Below are 25,681 nucleotides of genomic sequence, written 5' to 3'. Positions count from 1 at the left end.
CAACACAGAGATATTTGAAGCAGTTTTACTCACCGCATGTGGTTCCAACACACAATCGTGACCCTTTTCCGTTGGGACTGCATTATCCTTAAGAAATAAACGATGCTCAATGCTCAGCCTCTCAGTGCTCTGCTATATGGGAGCGCGCGCTCTTCCGGCAGAAGAGCGCGCACTTAGGACCCATATAAGGAAATTCCGCTCCATCTAACGTCACACAGAGCCATACTCGAAAAAAACTTTCCGAAACTTGTGACAAACCGGAAGAGGTTTTTTTGGAACAAAAATACTCCTTCAAACGTACAACTTAATTTTTGAAACTTTGTCCATGTTTAGCATGGGAATCCAACTCTTTAACAGTGTAAAAAACTCAGAATGCATGAAATAGCATTTCACCCCCCCTTTAAGTATTATTTGTTTCAGCTTGTGCCTCACACACATATTCACTGGAAACTAACAATATCCTGTTGGTACATTATAACATTATTAGGCCAGCCTTTATTATTTCTAAATGTAATATAATGCAACTTATACATGACTTATATTTTTTTCCTCTCACAAACTCGGATTTATTTTTTAGCGTGTTTAAAAAAAAACATGCAGCAAACAGAAAATAGGTGATGAATCCGTTAAAATGCAACCTATACACGACTTATATATTTTTTCCTCTGACAAACGTAATTTATTTTTTAGCATGTTTAAAAAATAATAAATAAAGAAAACATGCAGCAAATGAAAATAGCCGATGAATCCGTTAAAATGTGTTATTTTATTTGTAATTATTTTATACTTCAGAACAGAGCCTAGGTTATCCAGGGTTTTTTTTTTCCATTGCATCTGAAAATGACTTCATGCGCTGTGGACGATTTAAAAATGTTTCATTCGCACTTGTGGGCGGCGCTGAAATGCTCCTTTCATCTGATTGGTCGAATCGCTCCGCCTTCAGCTCGTCTTTTCATTCTTTCAGGCAGAGTCAGTACTATAATGTCTGAAACCCCCACTCACTGTTAATTGGCATCATATTTGAATCATGTTGCTGGTCACATAATTCGTGCTGCTGCAACTTGCAAATGATTTCTAGGTTGAAGTATTGTATGAATATTGTCCCACTGATAAATACACTGCAAATAGTTCTGTCTCCTTGGATAACAGTGAAGTGGAAATAAATATAGTTAAATTTATGAAATAAAATTAAATAGGATTTTTTTTGGTAAGGTAAGTCTGGCCAGTTACAGCAAATTCATGCTCTATATATAATATAGTATTATAGTATTATAGTATTTAAATTCAAGTTTAAAAAAAAGGTTAATTATTTTAAATAATTTAATAATTTAAATTATTTTTTATTAATTAATAATATGTTATCATATTTATTCTTGTAGAAAATACATGTTTATTCTTTAAGAAAATAAGGGAAAAAATAAGGGACGATCCGAATATTTGTTTTGCTTCACCTATTTATGTAGGTTACAATTATTCAAAAAATAAAAATAACAATAATAAATAAATAATAATAAAATAATGTCATTAAAAAATACCATTGGCCTGAGTAATTTTGACCATTATAGAATTGTGACTTTAAAGGTTAGTGATTTAGGAGGTGAAAATACTGTTAAATTACAAATGGCATTGGATTTTAGAGCATAACAACTGAAGGTTTATGAAACGTTAGCCAATAAAGCATTTTTTTAAACAACTGAACTTAAAGTTGTGGACTAAAATATCATTTCAGCCATACAGCATGTGAATAAATGAAATGCATACTTTTCATAACATTTCATTATTCATAAAATGCATAACGTTTCTGGTGTTTGGATTTGTACTTCAATATAATGAGCTCCAAGTTTAAGAATAGCCCTACAGTCTCCCTCTCTCTCTCTCTCTCTATTTAACAGCATTAGCTCAATGAAATACGTCTTCCTTCCGTTAGAATGAATGTTTTCCTGCCTTGCTAAATGTTGGGGCCCGTTCTTCGTACGTCGCTTATTACATTCGAGATCAAATGACACATCCAAGATGATATCATCGTGCTAATCATGATCCGGCTAATTGAGTTCTTCGAACACATGTGTTATGTATGATTAGTATCGCTGGATTGAGTTATCTGTGATAATTGCGCGTTCATGTGTTGATACTTGAAACCATGATCAGCAGTGCAGCGATTGGCTGGTGGCAATAATTTAAAATGACACCCGACGAAAACCTTGACAAATTTCTGGACTTTTATAAGGAAACAGCCAAGCAAACAAAACTACATAAATGTTATAATAGATACATGAAACAGATAATAGATACATGTTTTTATTGTATTAGATTTTTTTTCATGATTCCCAATTATTTAGATTCGCAATTTATAATAGTTGTGCAGTCTTTAAATTTTTATTTCAATGTAGAAATTATCTATTCATTTCATTTTATATTTGGACAGATTTGTTACGTGACAGCATTAATGAAAGTTTCTTAAGGGTCAATATCATGTTATCTGCATCTCCTGCGCTCCATCAAGCCACTCTTATAATAGCAGTCATCACTCAAAATAATGCACGACTCTATTATCTGTATAGCATGTGTGTAAGACTCTAATACAATTATGAAGTAATAATTTTATGACGAGTAAAACTGGCTGTGTTTATAGTAGGCTGTTATGGACTACACAGCATTTTTATATTATTTTAAAATAATTTTTAAATGATGATTATTTTTAAATTATTGTTCCTGGATCAGTACGATAGACTTGTAATAAAGTAGCGGTGGTAGCAGACATATTTTGAGTATCAGTTCTGGTTGAAAAGAAGCGATCTAATCCTGTTTACATGAAATAAGCCTGCTCCCGAGCAGGTTTAAGCTTAAGGACCTGTTGCTATGACAGCAGCTCCGGGATGAGCTTCGAAGAACCAAATGATCCAAGATCACGCCAAATCATCAACATTCAAATCCAGCTAACTGAATTAGCGACGTACGAAGAACGGGCCCCTGGTCTCATGATCAATAAGTTGTATTCGCCTCAATCTGATTCAGTAAAGTCAAAACCGCAGACAGTGAAGCTGCGTAGTGAGCAGAGTCCAGCGCACTGTGAGGCGGAAACAGAGGATTCCGCTTGGTCTTAAAGCCTTCCGCAAACGCTAATGATTTTTGTAAAATAATGATTCATTATCAATTGATAATTTGTTATTATCATTATGGTCTTGTGAAAATAATAATATGGGCTGCGAGAAAATAATAAATATAAAGAGTAGTGCTGCTGAGTGCAGGCATGTTTCAGCCCAGTAACACACCATTCTTCAGAGACAAAAAAAGACCGAATTCAGTTCAGCTGGAGGAGGTTGGGTTTTTGGGGTTAGTTATGTATGGCTTGTGGGGGGTCGAGATAAAGGTGTGAATCTCTTGCTCTTTCATAAGCCCCTTTCACACTGCCATTCCGGCAAATACAGGGGTAAAGTGTTCCTGCAATTGTTCCCTGGTCACTAGATTTTGCACTTTCACACTGCCAGTGATGACCTGGTATATGTGCGTGCTTTCACACACAACCCTTGAAGATCCCGTAATGACGCGTGACATCAGCGCGTGACGTGTAATGTACGAGTCGACAACGCTAGGCACGTTATACTTTAACTGAAGCAAGCAAACGATCTCGGCGTCAGCACGGAAAGTGAGGAACTAACTGATCTCTGCTTCATTACAGTTTGCACATATGTTTTCGTCGCGAACGTTGATCTTCCTTCAAAACAGCAGGTAAAAGAGTCGCGCGATAGCGCGCATCATCACTTCGACACAGAATTAGATCTGGCTTTTGTTCACACAGCGCTCGTCCCAGGTCGAACCCCGCAATGTTACCAGGTCCCCGACCCGGGTTCAATTCGGTAATCAATCCCGGGACCTGGTTGCTTTCACACAGAAGGCGATCCGGCAATGTTCCGGAAATATTGCGGGTCCGACGTGCAGTGTGAAAGGGGCTATATGGACAGTGTCTAATGAGCAGTGGTGTCAAAAGTATTGGCATTCATTACTCAAGTAAAAGTATAGATACTAGGGTTTAAAAATACTTTTGTAGAAGTTGAAGTTATCAACTCAAGCTTTTTATTCAAGTAAAAGTGTAAAAGTTTTAAAAGTTTAAAAGTGAAAGTGCTTTAAAAAACTACTTAAGTATAAAAGTAAAAGTAATGTAAGGGAAAAAATGCCATTAAGAACAAAAGCTTAGGCTGCACCACAGGGGCCTATTGTGCACTACCCCACCTCCTCAAAAAACATTTTTCTAAAGGCCATAATGACTATAATGTTAAATTAGAATGTTCATGTTGAAAAATTTGGGATGCACTAGGCTACATGCTTCAGCCGCATATATGCCCATTGAAAATGAATGCATTTTAGTACAATGCAAATACATTAAAGAGCTACAGATATGATGACTAGTTGCCAATAAGTATTGTTATGGTGAAAAAGTCAAACTTCAGAGGCATGTCATCAATAACCTTTAATGGAATGTAAATGTACATCCAAACTTAGCTGCAGGAATCTGCGAGGGCAATGGACAAGAACATTAGTGCAGGCTTAGTAACAATTACACTTGTATGGTTGTCTATATACAATAAACATTATAGTGCTGTCAAAATTAATGATTAATCCAAGTGATTAATCAAAAAAATAAAAATTAATAATAACTCTGATACCTGATACCTTCTTGATTGATAGCTTCCTGTATTTGCTACATACGTCTGCTATGTCCAGTGGGGGGGAGGGGGGGTAAAGAGTTACCAAGTTGGTAAAGCCTAGTTATCACAACATTGTCAATCGCGTCATCAATTGTAAACGATAATTTATTCAAACGTCACGCTACCTAACTACCTACGTGCCTAAGACTTTTGCACAGTAGCTAGTGTATGTATAAAGTATGTATGATTAAATTAAGTATATTTAAATAAGTGTTTTTAAAGTATGTGTTCGTTCGAAATTTAAGCGGACTGACTCTCAAATCTTAATATATTCCCCGCTTAAGCACATGCATTAAGTTTGCAACAAAGCACATGCAGAAGTAGCCTAATAATTGTGAAAAATGAGACATTTTAATTATTTATTAATAAACAAATGTTTTCTTGTCTGCTACAAGACACAGTGCTGGCTCTCTCCGACGAGAGAAATGCAACATTCACATATTACACAATTCGTTTTCGTTTAAAAAACATTTCAAGCTTTTTATAGATATATTTTTAATGTATGTGAGACACCACGATATTATGTTAATTAAAAAATTATAAATGCATTATCAGGAAAAAATTAAAGTGATGAGACGGCGCCTCCCTGTCATTAATGCACATTAATTTTTGCACAAACACTTGAATATGAACGTCGTGGTTTTCACTCGCTCCTGCTCCAAGATCGCTCCATAACGAGTACAATTCATGGCAACAGCCCATAATATAACTGCATTTTCAGCAGAATCAAGAATTCATGTTAAACATATTTAGCAATAGCTTGATCAGACGGTTACAATGACTGCAATAGTCGAGCGGGATGTTACAGGCTATAAGAGTTTGTCTGTTTCTTTTACTGATTATTTTCGGGTTAAAGCATGATTTAAACAGATACAGCACATTCACACGCAATCGCTTTAGCAATAATGCATTCAAACAAATGTAATCTTATAGTGCTACTACATTTTTTAGCATGCTATCTGATTTTGAAAACTTAGTTTTCAAGTTAATCAATCTGTTTAGATAAAATAACTGACAAAAGTGTTCTGTTATTTTCATCACAAACAAAATTTTCACAGCAGAAAGCAGCAATTAAAGATGTAATGCTTACAATGTTATTGGTTTGGCATGTGATATAGTAAAAAAAAGTTTACACAAAATAGCCTAAGCCACTTTGAAACTCTCCTGTTATTTTATTTTTACAAATTTTTATACGCTACGTTATGAACATAACATTTCAAACATACTGAAATACTTTATTCACGGAGTGAAGGCGGAGCGTGTTTCTGGTATCAGTGCGCGTGGAGGGGAAGTTGTTGCTGCTCACAGACTCTGCTGCGAGTGAGAGAGATGTTTCAGCTGACGAAATAAAGACGACCACGGGAGCACAAGCACAGCACATCCGCCAAAAACAACCTGCAACAATGCTCGTTGTTCGACTCGCCAAGCTTTACTTTTGTAGGTCGCATGGCAGTAAATAATACGATAATATGACCATGCAGTCAATACAGATATTTAATAAAAACATTAAAAACAAGCAGGACTGTAACATAAAACAATAAAAAATGCATGCCAGGTCTACACCAGACACAAGTGGAGCGATCCAACAAAAGAGTGCGTTGTTCGACTCGCCAAGCTTTACTTTTGTAGGTCGCATGGCAGTAAATAATACGATAATATGACCATGCAGTCAATACAGATATTTAATAAAAACATTAAAAACAAGCAGGACTGTAACATAAAACAATAAAAAATGCATGCCAGGTCTACACCAGACACAAGTGGAGCGATCCAACAAAAGACAACAGAACACAGTGATGGATACACTGGACACGATCCCCATCAGTGAACTGATGCTCGTTCTGTTTATGACAAAATGTACTGAAAAGATATTAAAGATATGCATCTTCTGCAAAGATTAGTTTTCTTGATACTGTATTATTATTTCAATTGACTGATTAAATGTAAGAATTTGAATCAAAAGATCATGCACACTTTCAAAAAAAAAATGGCCTTATAAAGGTAAAATGCACATAAAAGGTAAAAATCAATTTAAACTTATTGGAAAAGATTAATTTCTATCATTGCTGTGAACTGATCACACATAATATGAAATATATCACAAACTTTAGGAGTCAGCTGTACACAGTCATTATTAAGATATCAGCACAGTGAAACACTGAGCAAAATATTGTCTAATTATCTTTATCAATACAATTTTGGAAAATTATATTATTATTATTTTTTGTCAATATCACACATCTTTAGTTCAGACACAAAATGATTTGCAATGGTTGCTTTGTCACGTTCAGTTTAGTCAACCTCAAGCTGTTGGTTTATATCTGGGTTTATTTATTTATTGGCTAGTAGAAGTTATGAATGGCTGATAACTTAAAAATGTAGTAGCCAAATTGGCTGCTGAGTGAAATAGTTTATTTCAATCCTTGTATATACACATATATTTTATTGTTTGAATGTTTCTATCTTTAACTGCCCTGTAAAAGTCACTTTTTCTTCTTGTCAAAGGCTGAGATCAAATGGCGCAACATCTCTAGCCCCTTCATGCACATCTCTGAAAAGTGACCAGTCACTGGATCGACCGATATTCTTCAAAGATGAAAAACCAAGTTTTCTGACTAAAGAAAGGTATTTAAATTATACAGTAATAATTAGACAAGCAGTTTTACCATTTTTTCCTTTGCTTTCGAAAAGGGCCAGTTATTTGTTTCTTACCACCTAAAGTGTTGTATGCACACACACACACACACAAAAATCCCTCAGCTGTGTTCTCAAAATCAGTCTCAAAAAAGTCTCATGTTGTTTGATTAATGGGCCAGGGTGGTAGATGCATTTGGAAAATTTGTAACTGACATCAGTAACCTTCCATAAATATACATGATAAAATGCATAATCAAACAGGCAATGTGAATAAAAGGTTTAATACATGAGATGTGGAAGACCGGGTGCACTCGTTTTAAGTAGTGTGGTAGTTTAAGTCATACAGCCACTGGGCTAAGAATCTTGACTATGGAAAAATGATCTTGAAGGCTGACGATATGAGGCGTAAGGGGTATCGGTTGTTTATGGTAATGTCTTTAAGCCCACAATAATCTATGTAGGGATGCAAAGAACCATTCTTCTTCATTAAAAAGAAACCTGCGCCAGCAGTAGAGGTGGAGGGGGCGATAGTGCTGGCAGCAAGAAAGTTGGAAAGATGCTTCTCGAGTGCCTCGCAGTGGACAGGAAATAAAGATGGCTACAGGGTGGCATACTGCCCGGGACAAGATCTATGCTGCAGTGGTACGGGCGATGGGGAGGGAGAGAGGTGGCCTGGGATGTGATCTTCAGGGACCCCAGAAAAACTACCAGGTTCTTCCTGTAACACTGAAACACAGCAGGCATAGCTGAGACAAGACACTTCACATGACATGACAAGCCCCATGACAAGATGGTCCCCTCTACCCAGTTAGACTGCATGCTATGCTGAGTTAACCAAGGATGACCCAGGATGATAGGCGTCAAGGAAGAATGACAAATAAAGAAGGAAATTGTCTCTTGGTGATTGCCAGAATAAGTGAGACTCACCGGAGTAGTGGCATGATGAATCTTGGAAAGGATACGACCTTCCAAGGCATAAATTGTATAGGGATCACTTAACTCCAGTACCAGATCAATTAACTCAAGGAGAATATGATGAATGAGGGCCCATTTTCCATCCATAAAGTTTCCCTCAGCTCCTGAGTGGATCAGGGATGACTAAGGTGCAGATGGGCTGTAAGGGTGGTACGGGTCTTGTGAAATGTGGAAAGGGAGGTCATGCTCGCCAGTAATCCCCTGCCGCATGTGAAGAACCCAAGCCAAAACTTTTGGAAGATTCAACAACAGTTAAGTCTTAAATTCTGATATTTCAAAGTCCCATGGATATATATTTACTATATATTACTGGTAAACTATGATGTGTTGCTTCACTTAGTGACCGTTGGGAACTGGCATAATTCTACAGCTGGCTAAAGGTTCGCTTACTTGTGGTTAACTTTAAGGACTGTAGTCAAAAAACTAGCAGTAGCAGCCTTGCTAACATATTAGCCACAATGTTATAAGTTCTGTTTTATTTTTCCTGTATCGGAGAAGGTGGCAGGTCTCACAAACACTGCAGCGTGATTGAGGGCTATGTTACTCCACCCCACTCACAGACAGCACCGTGCTCGGAGACACAGAGCTGTCTTGGAGCATCCCAGAATGGTGAATGCCATTTATTCGGAAGCATGGTTTGATGCAGACAATAGCCGGGTTTGCATCCAACTGATTTGCATTTAGGGATGTCGGTTTTCGATCATTTCCATGATCGATTGTCATTAAAATTAACAATTAATCAATAAAATTAATGCTGCAAAATGTGTCTCCAGCTGTATTAATATTATGTGCAAAAGCCACTGAAAAAAAAGCTTTCTCACTCGAATTAAAGGGGTTTTAATCTGAAGATGAAAATGAAGATGTCCTTGCCATAACAGCAGAGTGGACTATTTATTTATTTAAGGTCTATTTAAACTCACCAGTGTAACCTTTTATGTTTGGTTTACTGTACTTTATTTTAATAATGAATAGGCTGCGATGTAAGTTTGAAATTAGAATGCACTTTAGATGTTCGTTGTCATTTATACCAAACACAAATGTTGCTGGTTGCTAGTGTGTTTGCAGCACTACTATTATTTATTTTTTTATATATTAATTTTTTTATATTTTTCAGTTTAATTGATTTTTATTTATAAATTTGATTTTTATTTTATTTAAATGTATATTTAAGTTTACATTTATGTTCCGACAAACTTGAAAAATTGTGCTTGATAAATGCTCTAAAACCGTTATGTAAATGATTGACAGTTTTATTTTTTTTAATCCGTTTTATATATGTAATCCTTGGTCAGTTTATTGATTTGTTTGGTTAACTTTAGATACATATTTTATTTTAATACCATGCAGTGCACAAAATTACAATTCAAGAGTTAGTTCAAGTCAGTGTTCAATGAATGATGATGTTAAGTTAAGAAATGTTTTGCACCCACTTATTAGTGTGACATTTTAGCATACAAATGAAGGGCAAAACTTCAATATATCGGCCCTAAAAATCAACAGCACATATCGGCCATTGGCTGAATCTGACCTCTAAACATTGGCATCGGTTATATAAAAACCCATATTGGTCGATCTCTACTTGCTATGTCTTTTTATGTTACCCCTTTATTAGTCAGGTAGGGTGAAAATAGTCAAATCTAGCCTTAACCAAGTACTCACCTGACAACAGGTTGGAGTTTATCAGAAATGCTTCAGAAGACTCCGTTGTGGTTTTTCTTGTCTAAGGCATAGTCTGTTGTTTCATTTATTAGTTACTCATTTATTAGTTATTAGTATTAATAGCTGTAATAGTAAATATATATATGTAATAGTAAATATATAAATCATAGTAAATATATAAATCACAACAGTTGTGGTTTACTCGGAGTCTCACAGCAGGCACGCCCCTTCAAACAGAGCATTCAAACCAGAGAGCTAATATCAGGATATAAAAATGCTTTTTATTTCTAAATTTTAAATGTAAAAATCATACTAACAATATAAGTACACCTAAGGAAACATTAAAAAGCATTTAAAGAAAAGAAAATAATAATCCATGTCATGGGACCTTTTAAAGCCCATGTTGCAGGTTAACCACTACTGTCGATTAATGGGTACATAAATCACTCAAGATATGTATATAATTTATAAAATGTCTCAAAAATGATCTTTAAGACCAGTTTTTTATGTTTTTTGGTATTAACTGTTTGTTTACGCAATTCGGTGATGACGTCACGTTGGGGAGAAGTGGAGGTAGTCTCAGCCTAGTATAATGCCGCGTTCCAGGCAACCCATAACCCGTGTTTTTACAACATTAAACCCGTGAAAGTGCACTGGAACGGCAGTCAGACCTGTGACTTCCAACCCATGAACTCATAATAGATCGATGTACTCCGAGTTCTGACATCACACAGCACGCGAAACGATTTTAGGACAATGTAATGTTGCAATAAAATGTATAATCTAGCTACATTTCCTTACGCTCAGAAAGTTTGGCCTAACTTGCCTGGAAAGGTACAAAGTCGTTAGTCGTGGTTTGAACTAGTGACTTTATGAGCTCAAAAACCTGCCTGGAACACAGCATCAGAACTATGGCGACTGACTGGGATGAGGAAGAGGAGGCAAGAGCAAACATGTATGATGGCCCGCAGCCGTATAATTTCGAAACCTGCCAGACGTGAGAGGGCAAATGAGGAATTGCCAAGAAATGATGGCCTTCAAAGCCAATTAAATGCATGGTCCAAGGAGAATGAATGGAGAGTTGGTGAAGTGTTCTGGTGAGTTGTCATTTAGCAATGCAGCAATGAGCACTGAAGTGCAAAATAACAACACATTTTTTTTTTTTTTTTACTGTCATTGAATTACACCATGTGAAAAATCTATGTTTTCTTTATATCTAGTGGCAGTGATCATGACGTTAGTTCAGATAGGTACCGGTAACCTTTGTCATAGTATCCTAGTACTGGTAAACTTTGTCTTTGTCATCTAGAAATAAAAGGCATCATGCTAGCTATATGGGCGTTTCTAAGCATTTATCTCTTCCTCCGGTGAAAATGTTGTTGGAAACGTAGCCACTTGTCTGTCGCTGTGTTTGGCAGGTGCTTGTGTGGGTGGTGCCGTCCCATGGAAACTGCATTGGAAAGCTTGTGCTGTAGGGAAGCGAGTGCGTTTGGGTCGCTGTTGGGTCTATCTATCTATCTGTCTGTCTGTCTGTCTATATATCTAATCTATCTATCTATCTATCTATCTATCTATCTATCTATCTATCTATATCTATGTATGTTAAAATTCTATAATTATTAGAATGGTCCCGTTCTACATCGTCGCCACCACAACTCTATGTATCATCTGCGCATGTGCGTATACATTGAGGTAAAGAGACCTAAGACTAGAGAATAGAGAGAGAGAAAGCACAGATGGGAGGAGGGAGAAAACCAAGGAGACAGAAAGGGAGGGCAGGAGTAAGAAAGAGGACATCGACACTCACACCCAACCTTAGAAGGAAACATCTATGGAAGAGAGCAAGTAAGAATGGAGGAGGGATAGCAAAGAGGCAAACTCATGATCTGAATCTAACAATGTATTTAACTATTTATCAATAATCTGCGCTATCTGAATACTCTCGTTGGTGACGTAATGCATTGTGGGGGAAAGGAGAATTGTTGCAAACCGCTGTAAGATAGTACCTACTTTTTCGTATTATATTCCGTTTTGTGATACCCAACAACATAAAATACAATGGATAACAGTTTAAATGTTTATTACCCACAAGCAAATTGCACAAATTCATTGAAAAATTAACCCTGCAACATGGCCTTAAAAATAAACATGGTTTTTCCAAATGGACCCGGTTAGACCAGAATTCTTTTAAACTATCCCGAATGCGTAGGCTACTTTAACTTTCATCTTAAGTGAGGAATGCATATAGAAAAGGAGAATACATTTGTAACCTTGTATACAGAAATCATCTTATAGATAGAGATCCATCAGGAAAATCCACTAGCTTCATTATGCTGCATATTCATGCAGGGCTTTTCTTTTATTGTGTGCAGAAGCCTTTCGCCGGATGCATGTTAGAAAGAGCCGTCTTAGTGGAGTGGTTGACTCTTAACTTTTATAAAGAATATATCTTTGGATTTGAGTATTTAGTTTTTGAAACTTTACAGATCTTCTTTATGCACCAAGAGCTTGTAACATTCCAAAGAGAAAGGAAAAATTTTAATGTCATCATACGACTCCTTCAAATGCTGTCAGGTTGAACTCAAGTCTATGTTCATCTGGGTCTGCTGCGATATATTACGGTAATGGATATGCACGATATTGTTATCATGGGTACTTATAAATACCGCAAATATATTCAGAATTTGAAATGCATTTTAAGAAAAATATTCCACTCAACTGTTCAAAATGCACAACACCTCTGTATGCTGCTTGAGAGAGACTGTGCGCTCTGATGTAAACAAGCATGCATGAGAAGCACATGGAGGAACATGTGAAAGATGAGATGAATGAAAGCACATTCACTCTCTGACAGCATATGGCTCTAAAATGAAAAGAATGCAGTCCTAACCCTGGAAACCCTATATATAAACCAGCTTCACTACTTTCTAAAACATATTTAAATAATTTTAAATAGCCATTCAGATTTGTGTATTTGCTATGATGTTCATCTTACCTATTGGTCTTTATAGTTCTTTTGCACTTTACAGTTTTTCTCAGTCACTTTGGTGCATTTCTCAGATCATAATTGAAATTCTCAAAACTATCTTTTCAATTCTCACATCATTGTGTCACTTGTGCACATCAAAAAAGCAGTTTCTCATTTCTTTGAACAAGTTGCAAATGCTTTGGTACATCCATGCAATTGATTATGTACAATTCTCTGTTGTTTCCTAAATTATAATTTGCTAATATCATGTTGCTCAAAGTTTATTATATAGTTTTGTGTGCAATAGTCTTACCCCTCAAAACATCTAGTCTTTAGTTCATCGTATAAGTCATTAAATGCAAAATTGTTAATCTAGTTGTCATAAACTGCAAAGCACACTTTTTTTTACACATTATTATTAGACTTTTTGTCAATTTGGCATGAATTGTGCAAGTGAATATTTACTAATGAAGATAATGTAGATGATAAACAGCTCAAAGGTTCATCTCATGAATCTTCAGTTAGAAAGCTTATACTGTTAGACAGAGGACAACACATTCAGTGCATTTGCTTTTAAACTCTCATCCTGAGCAAACAGGGGCTTCCTTTTAGCCTCCATGTTTGTCATTCCTCTAATTGAGTCCCACAGTTTCTTGGAGTTGAACATGGACAAGTTCTGTTCTGCCCGCTCCTTGTGCTGCAGCCTAGCTGCTCTCATATGTTTATTAAGCTCTTTTTGAGCTGTTTTGACTCCATCTGTATCACTAAGTTTAAAGGCAGACTTTTTCCACTTACAGTTTTTCTCAGTCACTTTGGTGCATTTTTCAAAACAGAAATGAAATTCTCAAAACTACTTGTACAACCTCCACATCATCTAGCCATTTATACACATCATAAAACCAGTTTCTCATTCTTTTGAACAAGTTGCGATTGCTTTTGTACATTCATGCAATTGATTATGCATGTTTATCGGCAGTTTCCTACATTATCAGTTGCTCATGTCATGTTGCTCAAAATGTATTGCATAGTTTTCTGTGCAACAGTCTTACCCTTCAAAACATCTAGTCTTTAGTTCATCATAAAAGTCATTAAATGCAAAATGGTTAATCTAGTTGTCAAAAACTGCCTAGCACACTTTTTATATTTATTTTTACACATTATTATTAGACTTTTTGTACATTTGGCATGAATTGTCCAAGTGAATCTTGACTTATGAAGAGAATGTATATGATAAACCAATGATAAACCCTTTCTCTGAAATAGCTCAAAGGTTCATCTCATGAATCTTCAGTTGAAAAGCTTATACTGTATAGACAGAGGACAACACAAGAGTTACACATTCTGAAAATGGACTTATTTTCATATTTGTGTCCATATTTGTTTTTCCTTTTCTATATCACAATGACATTGTAAAGGTTTTTTTTTTTTGGTCAGACTTTGTAAAAGTGTAACTGGGAATTCTATCCAGTCTCTTTCAGTCAATATCAATATATTGACAACATGACTAAGCAATTTGACTGTCTTATCCGTACACTATGACACAAGGACTTGTCATTCTGATGGCACTGATATGTTCATTGACACAGATATTTACTTTTGAGAGATGAACTAAGGATTTTGAGCAGGAGACTGGCTTTTGCAGGTAATCCATGGTGTTTTGCTATTTGTACGGGTTGTTTTGAGAAATGCACTTTATGTTTTGCAAATTGTGAGTTTGATTCAAGAAATGTACCAAAGCGACTGAGAAAAACTGTAATACACTCCTTAATATCTTTTGTTATGTAAGGTTTATTGTTCGGATATATCTTAACAGTTTTCTGTGGAATGATGGAGTCAACACAAAAGGAGATGTAGGCAGTTGTGGATTCTGTTGCCCTGTCAATGTCCGCCTCCTTGAAAAAGACGTCCCAGTCTGTCAAGAGAAAACATCCTTTCAGTTCCTCAATCTTATCGTCCGACCACACCTTTACAGTTCGGATTTCTGGTTTGCTGGACTTAAAGACTGACCGATATGTAGGTAGCAGATGAATTGCATTGTGGTCAGAGTTGGCAATGTAGTTTCCTACATTATCAGTTGCTAATGTCATGTTGCTCAAAATGTATTATACAGTTTTCTGTGCAATATTCTTACCCCTCAAAACATCTAGTCTTTAGTTCATCGTATAAGTCATTAAATGCAAAATGGTTAATCTAGTTGTCACAAACTGCCAAGCACACTTTTTATTTTTACACATTATTATTAGACTTTTTGTCAATTTGGCATGAATTGTGCAAGTGATTCTTTACTAATGAAGAGAATGTAGATGATAAGCCAATGATGAACCATTTCTCTGAAATAGCTCAAAGGTTCATCTCATGAGTCTTCAGTTGGAAAGCTTATACTGTATAGACAGAGGCCAACACAAGAGTAACACATTCTGAAAATTGATTTATTTTCATATTTGTGCCCATATTCCTTTTTCCTTTTCTATATCACAATGGCATTGTAAAGAGTTGTTTTTTTTTTTAATTATTTTTGGGGTCAGACCACTAGTAAAAGTGTAACTGGGAATTCTATCCAGTCTCTTTCAATCAATACTGTAAAGTGTAAATGTGTACTGTTGAAATGAATATATGGCATACATAAGCATATGGCATACTGTTCAATATAGTAGTTTACATCAAAATATCCCTTCAGAGTACACTGTTTTATCGACAACATGCCTAAGCAATTTGATTGTCTTATCCATAAACTATGACACAAGGACTTGTCATTCTGATGGCACTGACATGTTCATTGACACAGATATTTGTTTTTGAGAAATGAACTAAGGAATTTGAGCAAGAGACTGGCTTTTGCAGGTAATCCACTGTGTTCTGCTATTTGTACGAGTTGTTTTGAGAAATGCACTTACTGTTTTGCAAATCTCAAGGATGATTTGAGAAATGTACCAAAGCGAGTGAGAAAAACTGTAATCTGTGCAAAACATTTAACTTTATATATATTTCTGAATTGCTTTATTTAAATGTTCAGTTATTTTTATTAGAAAAAAAGTTATTTTACTATTATACTATAATATACTATATTTTGAGCACTTACCGTGATAATACCGTTTACCGTGATAAAAGCATGAGCAATTAATCACAACAGGAAAATTTGATAACGGCATATCCCTAGTCTCAGGTGGTGGTTTTTCTTAAAAAATAAAATAAAATAAATAAAAATAAGATTTATGCATATCAGGTTTGGCTAAGAAGTGGTTCGGTTCGATTCGGGTACATTCGTGTACTGATCTTAGGACCCGAGAAGACCTCTAATCACACCTTTTGCTCTATCTGTCCTGTTCTACATCATAATAACGTATTTCAGGAACACTGGTTTCAAAAGGTACAAACTGACTTCCAAAAGAAATCACTCCCTCATACTGTAAGACAGAAAGTCAGAAATATCTGTAATTTTTTTTTGTGAACAGAAGACTTGTTATAACATTTATATATCCCAATAACAATGAAAACAGATTTGCCAAGTTGTAAGTCCACAAATATTTGGACTTACATTGAGAATTTAAATGTGCATTTGATGACAGGTCAACATGCAGATGTTGATTGGTTTGCTGTGCATGCACGTTATTTTAGTCTGCAAAAGGGATTTTTTATAATAGGGCTGGGTAAAAAAAAATTAGATTTTTCGATTAATCATTTTTTAAAATGTAATCGATTCAAAATCAATTCTCAAAGGCCACGAATCGATTTTTTTTTTTTCATATTTATTTTCGCAAACATTAAAGGCAAGATTAATGTTAATCGAATTACTAGTCTTCTCCACTGGATGTCACCCTTATGTGCCTTGCACGATGTTACCAAGGAGCTAGAGGCGAACCTGTCATTCATTCATTCAGTGCTTAAAATGGCAGTTTCAGGTGCTTTGTCGACGTTGAAGCCACCTTCACATAAAAAGTCAGAGGTATGGAAGCATTTTAAATTTCGCAAGCAAGACAACGACGATAGTGTTGTGGACAAGAACACAGCGTGATTTGTAATGCAGAGGTAAAATGCTGTAGTAATACTACAAATCTGCGGAACCATTTGATGAGACATCACCCAGACGTTACAACACCCCCACAGCCGAGCACACAACCGAAGATTACTACAGAGCGTGGCACGTCACTTGTAGGAGAAAAAAAATACAATCTTTAGCGACAGTTTTGCAATCAGTGTCCTCAGTTATAAATCATACTCATGAATTCTTAAACTGTTCCCTCAGTTGAACAAATCGTGCCCAAGGTTTAATAAATCGTAACCACGAATTTCCAATCCATGCGTGCGCTTTCACAATCTGTTCCCACGGATATCTAAACTGTACTCACGGATTCATGCAGCAAGCTCTTACGTGTTAACATACTGTTTTATTGAATATGATTATGTGGAATATGCCTACAGCAAAGTGTCTTAAGTGTTCTCTATCAAGTATAGTAAGAGGTGGAATACAATGATTTAATAAGAAAGATGTGCATCAAAATCGTGTTTAATTTGTGATATTAACACTTTATTATTGTAAAATAAACCTGGCATTGACTTTGGAGTATTTTTTTCCTCTCTTGTAAGTCGTTTTGCATAAAGGTTTCTTATGCATAACCTGTATAATAATATATAATAATGATAAAAAATAAGTTATTTTTATTATTTTTATAGGCCAAATAAATGAATGCACTTAAGACAGTAAAAATGTTTTTCATAAAATAATTCACGAATGCTTTATTTTTAAATAACCTTTTACATTTTTGGAAATGTTTGTGTACTATTCTTTCTTAACATGAAGACTTATTTGGGTGATTTTATTACACTAATGTTATTATTAAATAATTAGGCCTATTACATTACATTCAGTTAGAAAAGGAATGGCAACATAACCGGCACATTATTTGTTTTGTATTGCTTTTTAACTTTTTTTTTCATTCCTTTAGCGTGAAATTCAAAAACCGAAGGTACAGTTTACAAAATCTGAGCACACAGATTGGAAATTTGTGGGTAATGTTACGGTTTGTTAAACCAAAGGAACAGTTCGTGAGCACGGTTTATAAACTGAGGGGACTGATTTTTTATTATTTTTTCTCGTACAGGTGACGTTCCACGCTCCGTAGATTTCAAATGCAAATAAGCAAAATTCCTCACAATTCACCTCGTGCACAAAAGAAAACTGAATCGATTGCATTTGCATTGAAAAGCGAATTGAGAATCGAAATTGAATCGAGAATCGAAATCGAATCGATTTGAGAGCTTTTGAATCGAAATCGAATAGATCTGGAGCATCTTAATACTACACATAATAAATTGTAATATTGCTGAAGACAACATGTTAGGAAAAGTAAATAAATCGAATAATTCTAGGGCTGCGGGTGTGTGGCAGGTTATATAAGAAGGTACTTATGAGAATGTGTTATTTATAACACAATGCTAAATAATTATGTCTTTATAATAATTTTATCATATATATTATCTTCAAAGAGGCAAGTAAAATTGTCTCTCCGTTTTAAGTGGACACCAATATATTTCATCCTGTCTGGCAACTTGGCAAATCTGTTTTCATTGTTATTGCTATATATAAATGTTATAACATATTGGGCCCTATTTTAACGATCTGAAACGCAAGTGTCAAAGCGCGAAGCGCAAGTAACTTTGTGGGCGGGTCTCGGCGCTGTTGCTATTTTCCCGGCGGGATAAATGGCTCTTGCGCCCGGCGCAAATCTAAAATGGGTTGGTCTGAAGTAGCTTCATTATTCATAGGTGTGGTTTGGGCGTAACGTGAAATAAACCAATCGGAGCGTCATCCAACATTCCCTTTAAAAGCAGGTGCGCAAGTTCCATTATGGATTGCTATTATTATGGCGTATTTACCAGGCGCACGCCAGGAGCGGTTCACAGCCGAGGAGACTGATGTTCTTGTAAGAGCAGTGAAAGACAGAGAAGTTGTGTTGTATGGGGATGGGAGAAACCCACCCAAAATAGCGTCGGTTAAACAGGCGTGGGAGGAAATAGCCACAATTTTTTCATCGATTTTTTTTTTTTCCTGGTTCTTGACGGACAAACAAATTTGTCAGATGTCCTTATATACATATATGTCTTGCCACTATCGGGCAAACAGGTCTGATCCTTAATTACTACAATTAGCCTGAATAATTTGTAAGCAAGATTTCACAATGATTTCCGTCATCTCATGTGTTAATATTTTTTTAGTGTAACAATTTATGATTTGCAAAAATAACTGTTGCATCTGTGTAGATTACATGAACAAAGTGTATGCGCGTTGTGCACGCTATACATTATGGTCAAGCTTGCGCCCTTAAAATAGCATAATGAACAACGCGCAACGCGCCACTGACTTTAGACTAGGTTTTTTCTGGTCAGTGGCGCAATTGTTTAATGGAACAGCAAAATAGCACCAGGGATTGTTTGCGCCGGAACACGCCTCCTTTTTTGCGCTGAACCGCCCAGGGAGCGCAAGTTCATTCAGTAGTTTACCGACGTGCTTCTGTGGAGGGAAAAGCGCGCTTTGCGCGGGTGCAAAATAGGAATGACACATGCGTCGGTGTACAAAGTCAATTGCGCTGGGTGCAAGATAGGGCCCTTTATGATTTATTTATTTATTTAACAGATGTATTTGAAAAAAAAATGGATGGAAACTGATTAAAAAAGATTAAACTTAAATGATTTTAAGGGGACACTGAATTTACTGTTAGCCATCTGATACATACAGACATTGTCATAATAGTCATAATAGAACGTACTCGACATATATATAAAAAATCATACCTTCTAAATGGTTTAGTAAATCAACATTTTTTGGTAACTTTTTGCCAGCATAGTCTAGGGCTGACATTTACAAGGTTTGGTAAAGATCTGACAAACAGCCTAAGAGGTTTTCAAAGAGGTTGTTTTTTTAGTAGCTGAGTCATGTTTGAGGATATGTTAGAATGTTACCAAAAAGACTTGTACAAATTACTTTAATGCATTATATGGTTGCAGAATTATAGAATAAAGATCCTGGAAGTACAAAAAAAGTTTTTAGTGTTTTTATTATTATTATGATTATTATTTAGAAATGTTAAATTCAGTTTTGTAGGGTGCAAATCAAGGATTCGATGGAAAATGTATTTTATTATAGTTCCAAAGTTGTTATCCCTTATTATATCACCACCTTGTGTCTGAGAGATGTGTGTCTGTGTGCCTGAGTTGCGGCAGAGACAATTTATAAGAGACATGCCACTTCCTCAATCCTCAATACAACTATATACGGAAAACCCGTAACGGCAAAGATGGCGGTTGTATGCACATGTCCCGCCCTTCCCACTGAAAAACCAATCATCTGCTTTTAACAGTCAAGCAGGGAAACATTTAAGCCTATCGTCTGGTTCCACTGACGTATGCGCACAGTTGAGGAACCCTTGCGCATGCGTAGTAAAAGTATAACCTGTGGGGAAAAAGGCATTTTAAACCTTATTTTGAGGCAAAGTCATGAAGAAATTTCAGCGATTTTTATCATATTTTACTGCTGTTTCTATACATGCAGTTTTTATGTCCCGGTGACAAGTGAAAGTGCAGTTCTGACTCTCTGCCCATACATTTAGATACGCGCCTGGCCTTGTTATTCTGAAATAGCTGCACGGAGGCGTTGCCAAGATGGCGGCCGAGTGGAACGACTTGCCTAAAAGGACTTTGGTTGCGGTGAGCGTTTAGGCCTGAGTTTGGGGTGTCTATGGTCTCTTGCAGTGTTGGTCATCGTACATTAAAAAAGTAATTAGTTACAGTTACAAATTACTTCTCCCAAAAAGAAATTGAGTTAGTAACTCAGCTACCACTGTGTAAAAGTAATTAGTTACTCAGCAAAGTAACTGTGATGTTATTTTTTTATGTTCTATAACGCTATTAAGTTCTATAACATCTGTAATATAAAAGATGTTTATATTAACTGATTGAAGAATAAAAACACTATATACAGTATTTTAGAACGTTTGGTATTTATTTGAACTCAATACCACGACTAAGTTGCCCTTGAGCAAGGCACTGAACCCCAACTGCTCCCCGGGCGCCGCAGCATAAATGGATGCCCACTGCTCCGGGGTGTGTTCACTGCTGTGTGTGTGTTCACTTTGGATGGGTTAAATGCACAGCATGAATTCACCATACTTGGTGAATGTCACTTCACTTTTTTTTTTATAGCTGATAACTTTGTCTAGTGCTCTTATGAATGTTTATAGCATGATTTGTGAAACTATACTGAATGACGTAGCATTGACTTCTTAATGGCTAGTATTTGCATATTTCATTTCATTCTGTACCCTAAATTACTTGTTCTACAGATCTTTGCACTGCAGTTAGATGGCATTTTGATAACTTTTGTGACAAGTAATATATATTTTTTTTTTCCTTACCGAATGTCATTTTCAGCAATACCCTGTCCCTGGACTTTTTTTAGACCATAGCTGATTATTGCCTTTAGTGGCGCAGAAGATAAACCGTATGTCATACATATTTTGATGGGATCAACTCAGGTTCGAATCTGCCTTTTGGGCAACTTTTTTCTCCCTTTTCAAATCACATCATAAAATCATCTATTTTCAATGAAAATGTATAAAGTATTGGGTAGGGTAAGGGTAGGTGTAGGGAGGGCTTTATTGTCCCAATAAGATGGCATCCATTTAATAATTTGAATTAAAATTAAAATTTTCACTCATTAATTACTGCATAATGTTTTATAATGTACTACAATACTGAGGTGCAGATAATAGCCACTGTTGGCAATAGGTATTATAAATAGCCGAAAATCCTGCTATTTTAACATCTATAGCTATTTGCACTTAGTGTAAATAGCCGCTGCCTTTTTTTATTACTGCCAGACTAATGCCGGTGATGCAATGTTGACAGATATTGCTATTAAAATAAACAAAAACCTATAAATAAATAAAATAGACTGAAATTATATCAAATATTTTGGAAATTAGATAAGATAAAGTTATCTCTGACCCTAAACCGCAACTTCCTACTTTATTAACTCTCTAAAGTGTTACATTTAGTGAAAAAACGAGTCAAAAAACACTTCTAATAGCTGGATCTGGCAACACGAGGATGCGTCTCACACTCTTGCTCACAACACTCTGAAGTCTCGTTCATTTAGGAAGCATCTCGCAGTGATCATTTTCATACCACAGAATTATACATGCAGGCATTCATATGAGGAGTTTAGCAGCAAATTAGTCAATCAGAGAATGAACATGAAAAATTTACAGAGGTCCAGACCTCGTTGACCTCATAGCTGGCTACGGCCATGCATTCGATAGACGCATTTCATTGCAAAATGATATGCTATCTCCAGATATCAGGTACTCCAGATGTGGAACCTTTATTTTATTTAACTTTATTGTATTTATTTATTGTAGTTAACATGTATAGGTTATATTGATATAAATTAAGTTAAATAATTTCCACATAAATTTCACTCCATTTCCCACAGCACACTTTCAGCCAGTCTGCTGACGGAGGATCACTACAAGTGTCCAGTGTGTACAGAAGTCTTCAAGAATCCAGTTTCCATCCCCTGTGGACACAGTTGCTGCAAACACTGCATTGAAATCTACTGGAGCAAACCAACTCAAGCTGGAGCTTACGCTTGTCCTCAGTGTAGAAAGAGGTTCAGAGGTCGTCCTGTGTTGAATGTAAATGTGGCTTTGTCTAAACTGATTGAGGAACTCCAGAAGGCAGGGTTTAGTCCTGCTCTTCCTGCTCACTGCTACGCTGGACCTGAAGATGTGGCCTGTGATATCTGCACTGAGATGAAGCTCAAAGCTGTTAAAACCTGTTTGACCTGCACTGCTTCTTACTGTGAGACACACATCAGACAACACTACACAGTACCAGCACTGCAGAGACACAACCTGGTGGAGGTGATTATCTCTCTGTCACTGAGACACAGCAATGATTAAATTGTTTACTCTTTTAATTGCTTGATTAATGAACATACACAGGCTGCTGAGCGGGCACCACTAAAGTGTCTGTACATCTGTCTCTGTAAATCGGTTAATTGCCCATCTGTTAAGTTCACAGAACAATTTATTCATGTAAAAAAAATTGTTTACTTTGGCTATGCTTTTTTGTGCTCAGGCTATTAATTTACCACACAAAGAAGAGAAAAAATCACAAGATGAAATCAGAGAATTGACTGCAAGAGTGATTGAACTGGAAGCGGTAAACATCATATGCTTTTTATACTACTCAACTGGTGAAGTAAATGTTTTCATGCTCTATGTATTGTTCAAAAAAATTTAATTTGATGTATTTATTTTTTCCTCAGACTTCAAAACGTTTGTGTAAAAGATTTGAAATTCACTGTAACGGTGGGTAAAAACAACATCTTGTTTGATTTCGCTCAGAGAATCACTTAACTTTTTTAGTTGTCAGTTATTAGTCCATTTTATCATTTGACAGCCCAAGTCAAATGATAAAACTGATTAATTGAAAAAAGAATCAAATATTTGATTAATGAAAATGATATGATGCATGCCAGTGTGTTTGCAAACATTTTCTGTGCTGTAAAAAAGCTGTAAATGCAGCTGTTTAATGTATTTATTAAATATGTTTTTTTGACTTTTTATACATTTCAGATTTTCCCTCAGATGTGATTGAAATGGCTGCTCTAAGTCGCCCTTTGAGGCTTGGAATGTTGTATGACAGTCACAGCAATTCTTTTTGCCAAGGTGAGGTTGGAGAGGTAACATTTAAGTAAACACACACAGTGGCGGTTCTACATTGAAATAGACCCTGGGCGAGACCCCCCCCCCCCCCCCCCCCCCAGTTAGCAGGGTCGGTTGACAGAGGCTCATCCTCACCAGTGGGGCTCAGTGGGGGTTCAGCTCCAGGCATTTCTATCAGACAGCATATTGGCATATTACTCAAAACACATAGCAGTGAAAAAACATAGTCCTACTCATAAATTATCAGAAATATTAAAGTTACATTAAATTGCAGTTGTACAGTTGTTTTGTAGCCCACACATACACACACACACACACACAAGCAAACATGATATGCACACCTGAAAGCTCATGGTGGGGAGAAGTAGAGGAAAAGAGGTCTTCATCCTCAATATCAGATATTTGTGGAGACATATGTGTAGTGGAGGAGGTGGTTGGCTCAGCCTGACCAGTGGTAGAGGATGCTCCAAAATATTTTAGAAGTGCCCCTGAAATTGCAATTGAACTGCATTTGAAATCAAAAGACCATAGGATAAAGCTAAAACAGCCTGGGGTCAAATTGACTCAAAACATAATAGAAAGGTTACATAAACATGCTCTTACACACTAACTGGCTGTCATTACACGCTATATCCTCCTAGACCCGGAAAAAAAACATTTATTTATTTCATTTTTCCCCCCCATGTCATCACATTATTTAGAGCATAGAAACAAGTAGTAAAAAATATATATATATTGAAAAAATATATTTTATTCATGTTATGCTATGGTCACTGGGACTCAGTTGTTTAAAAAAATAAAATGACTTTAAATTATATGTATAGGCAAACACAATGGGATTTAATTTTTTTATCACCAAAAACTTTTTGGGTTTCAGGATATTTTTCAACCAAAATTTGTATGTTAATCTAACTTTCATGGAGGTACCATTAGCCATTAGGATACTGCCTCAAATTATAGGCATGGCACACTTTTAGTTATGACTCGTAAAACTATATTTAGGAAACTATACTTTGCATACTGTGTAGCAAATAAATAGCAAATGTTCATCTTTAACCTACAGATTTGAAAATGCCGTTGGTTATTTTACAGGGCCTAACGTTAAAAAAATGATGGAAATGATAACTGAACTTGTAACAGTTTTATTGCAAAGCACAATATTATAAATTAGATCTCGTGATTGAGTTGAAACCAAATTATTGTTGTATAAGCATATCAAGCATCATAGCAAAAAGGATAAACAAAGAGTTATACCCACCACCAATTAATATTAGCCCTTCATTCATGAAATGGATACTGTAATGATACAGAGACAAAAGTTGCATACCTTTATCTTTTGCTCGTTTCTCCTCTTCTTCTTTTCGAAACTGGGCACCTGATGGCTCTGATCTTTTCTTCTCCATCTCTGTTTATTTGGCACTCGACAATCAACAGATTTCCCATCCCCCCAACTGTCACTCAGGACCAGAAGTCAAGACTAAAACAATTCACCTTGATGACCGCATAATCGTCTTGTATTACCTAGTTTAATTTGCAGGAACTATAGGCCTGTATTATAACATTATGAATGAAATGTGCGTTATTTGGAAGAAAGTCGAGGTGTGTGACTGACTTTAGCCTATTATTATTTATATTACTAGTGTGGATCCCCCGTGACCGTCCCCGTCCACCCCCGCCCTGTCCGTTCCATTTGAGAGAGACCCAGAGGTGAAATGTCGCACGCGCCTCTCGCCCCACCCCCTTACACTTCTCTCACAACACAAAACTTCTGTTTGCATTTTCAGTGTACATTTTCAGCAAGCAGGGGCGCCGGCAGCTGCAGGGAGCGCCAATTTGCCAATTCCACACACAGTGAAATTATATAAATGATGAAAAACCGCTTCGCAACACAGAGGATTTTTTGTTTATCTGCTCGTGCTGCCGCCCCCCAATGTGTCACGAAAAAATGACGCCCCGGGCGGCTGCCCGGTTCGCCCGTGCCTAAAACCGCTACTGAACACACATAAGCAATT

General features: G+C 36.3%; 1 protein-coding gene across 2 annotated transcripts in view; it reads left to right on the top strand.

Annotated features, from left to right (window-relative positions):
* LOC128029013 (uncharacterized) overlaps positions 1 to 25,681 on the top strand; it is a 385,593-nt gene that overhangs the window by 31,164 nt on the left and 328,748 nt on the right. For both annotated transcript variants that reach the window (XM_052616458.1, XM_052616457.1), the window contains exons 11-15: positions 7,212 to 7,331; positions 22,433 to 22,862; positions 23,080 to 23,163; positions 23,270 to 23,312; positions 23,580 to 23,672. In XM_052616458.1, the coding sequence (XP_052472418.1) occupies positions 7,212 to 7,331; positions 22,433 to 22,862; positions 23,080 to 23,163; positions 23,270 to 23,312; positions 23,580 to 23,672 (770 nt within the window). The remainder of the gene's footprint in view (positions 1 to 7,211; positions 7,332 to 22,432; positions 22,863 to 23,079; positions 23,164 to 23,269; positions 23,313 to 23,579; positions 23,673 to 25,681) is intronic.

This window comes from Carassius gibelio, chromosome A15 (genome assembly GCF_023724105.1).
Source record: "Carassius gibelio isolate Cgi1373 ecotype wild population from Czech Republic chromosome A15, carGib1.2-hapl.c, whole genome shotgun sequence".
In the NCBI taxonomy this organism is placed as follows: Eukaryota; Metazoa; Chordata; class Actinopteri; order Cypriniformes; family Cyprinidae; genus Carassius; species Carassius gibelio.
This window is presented reverse-complemented; position numbering and strand designations above follow the sequence as displayed.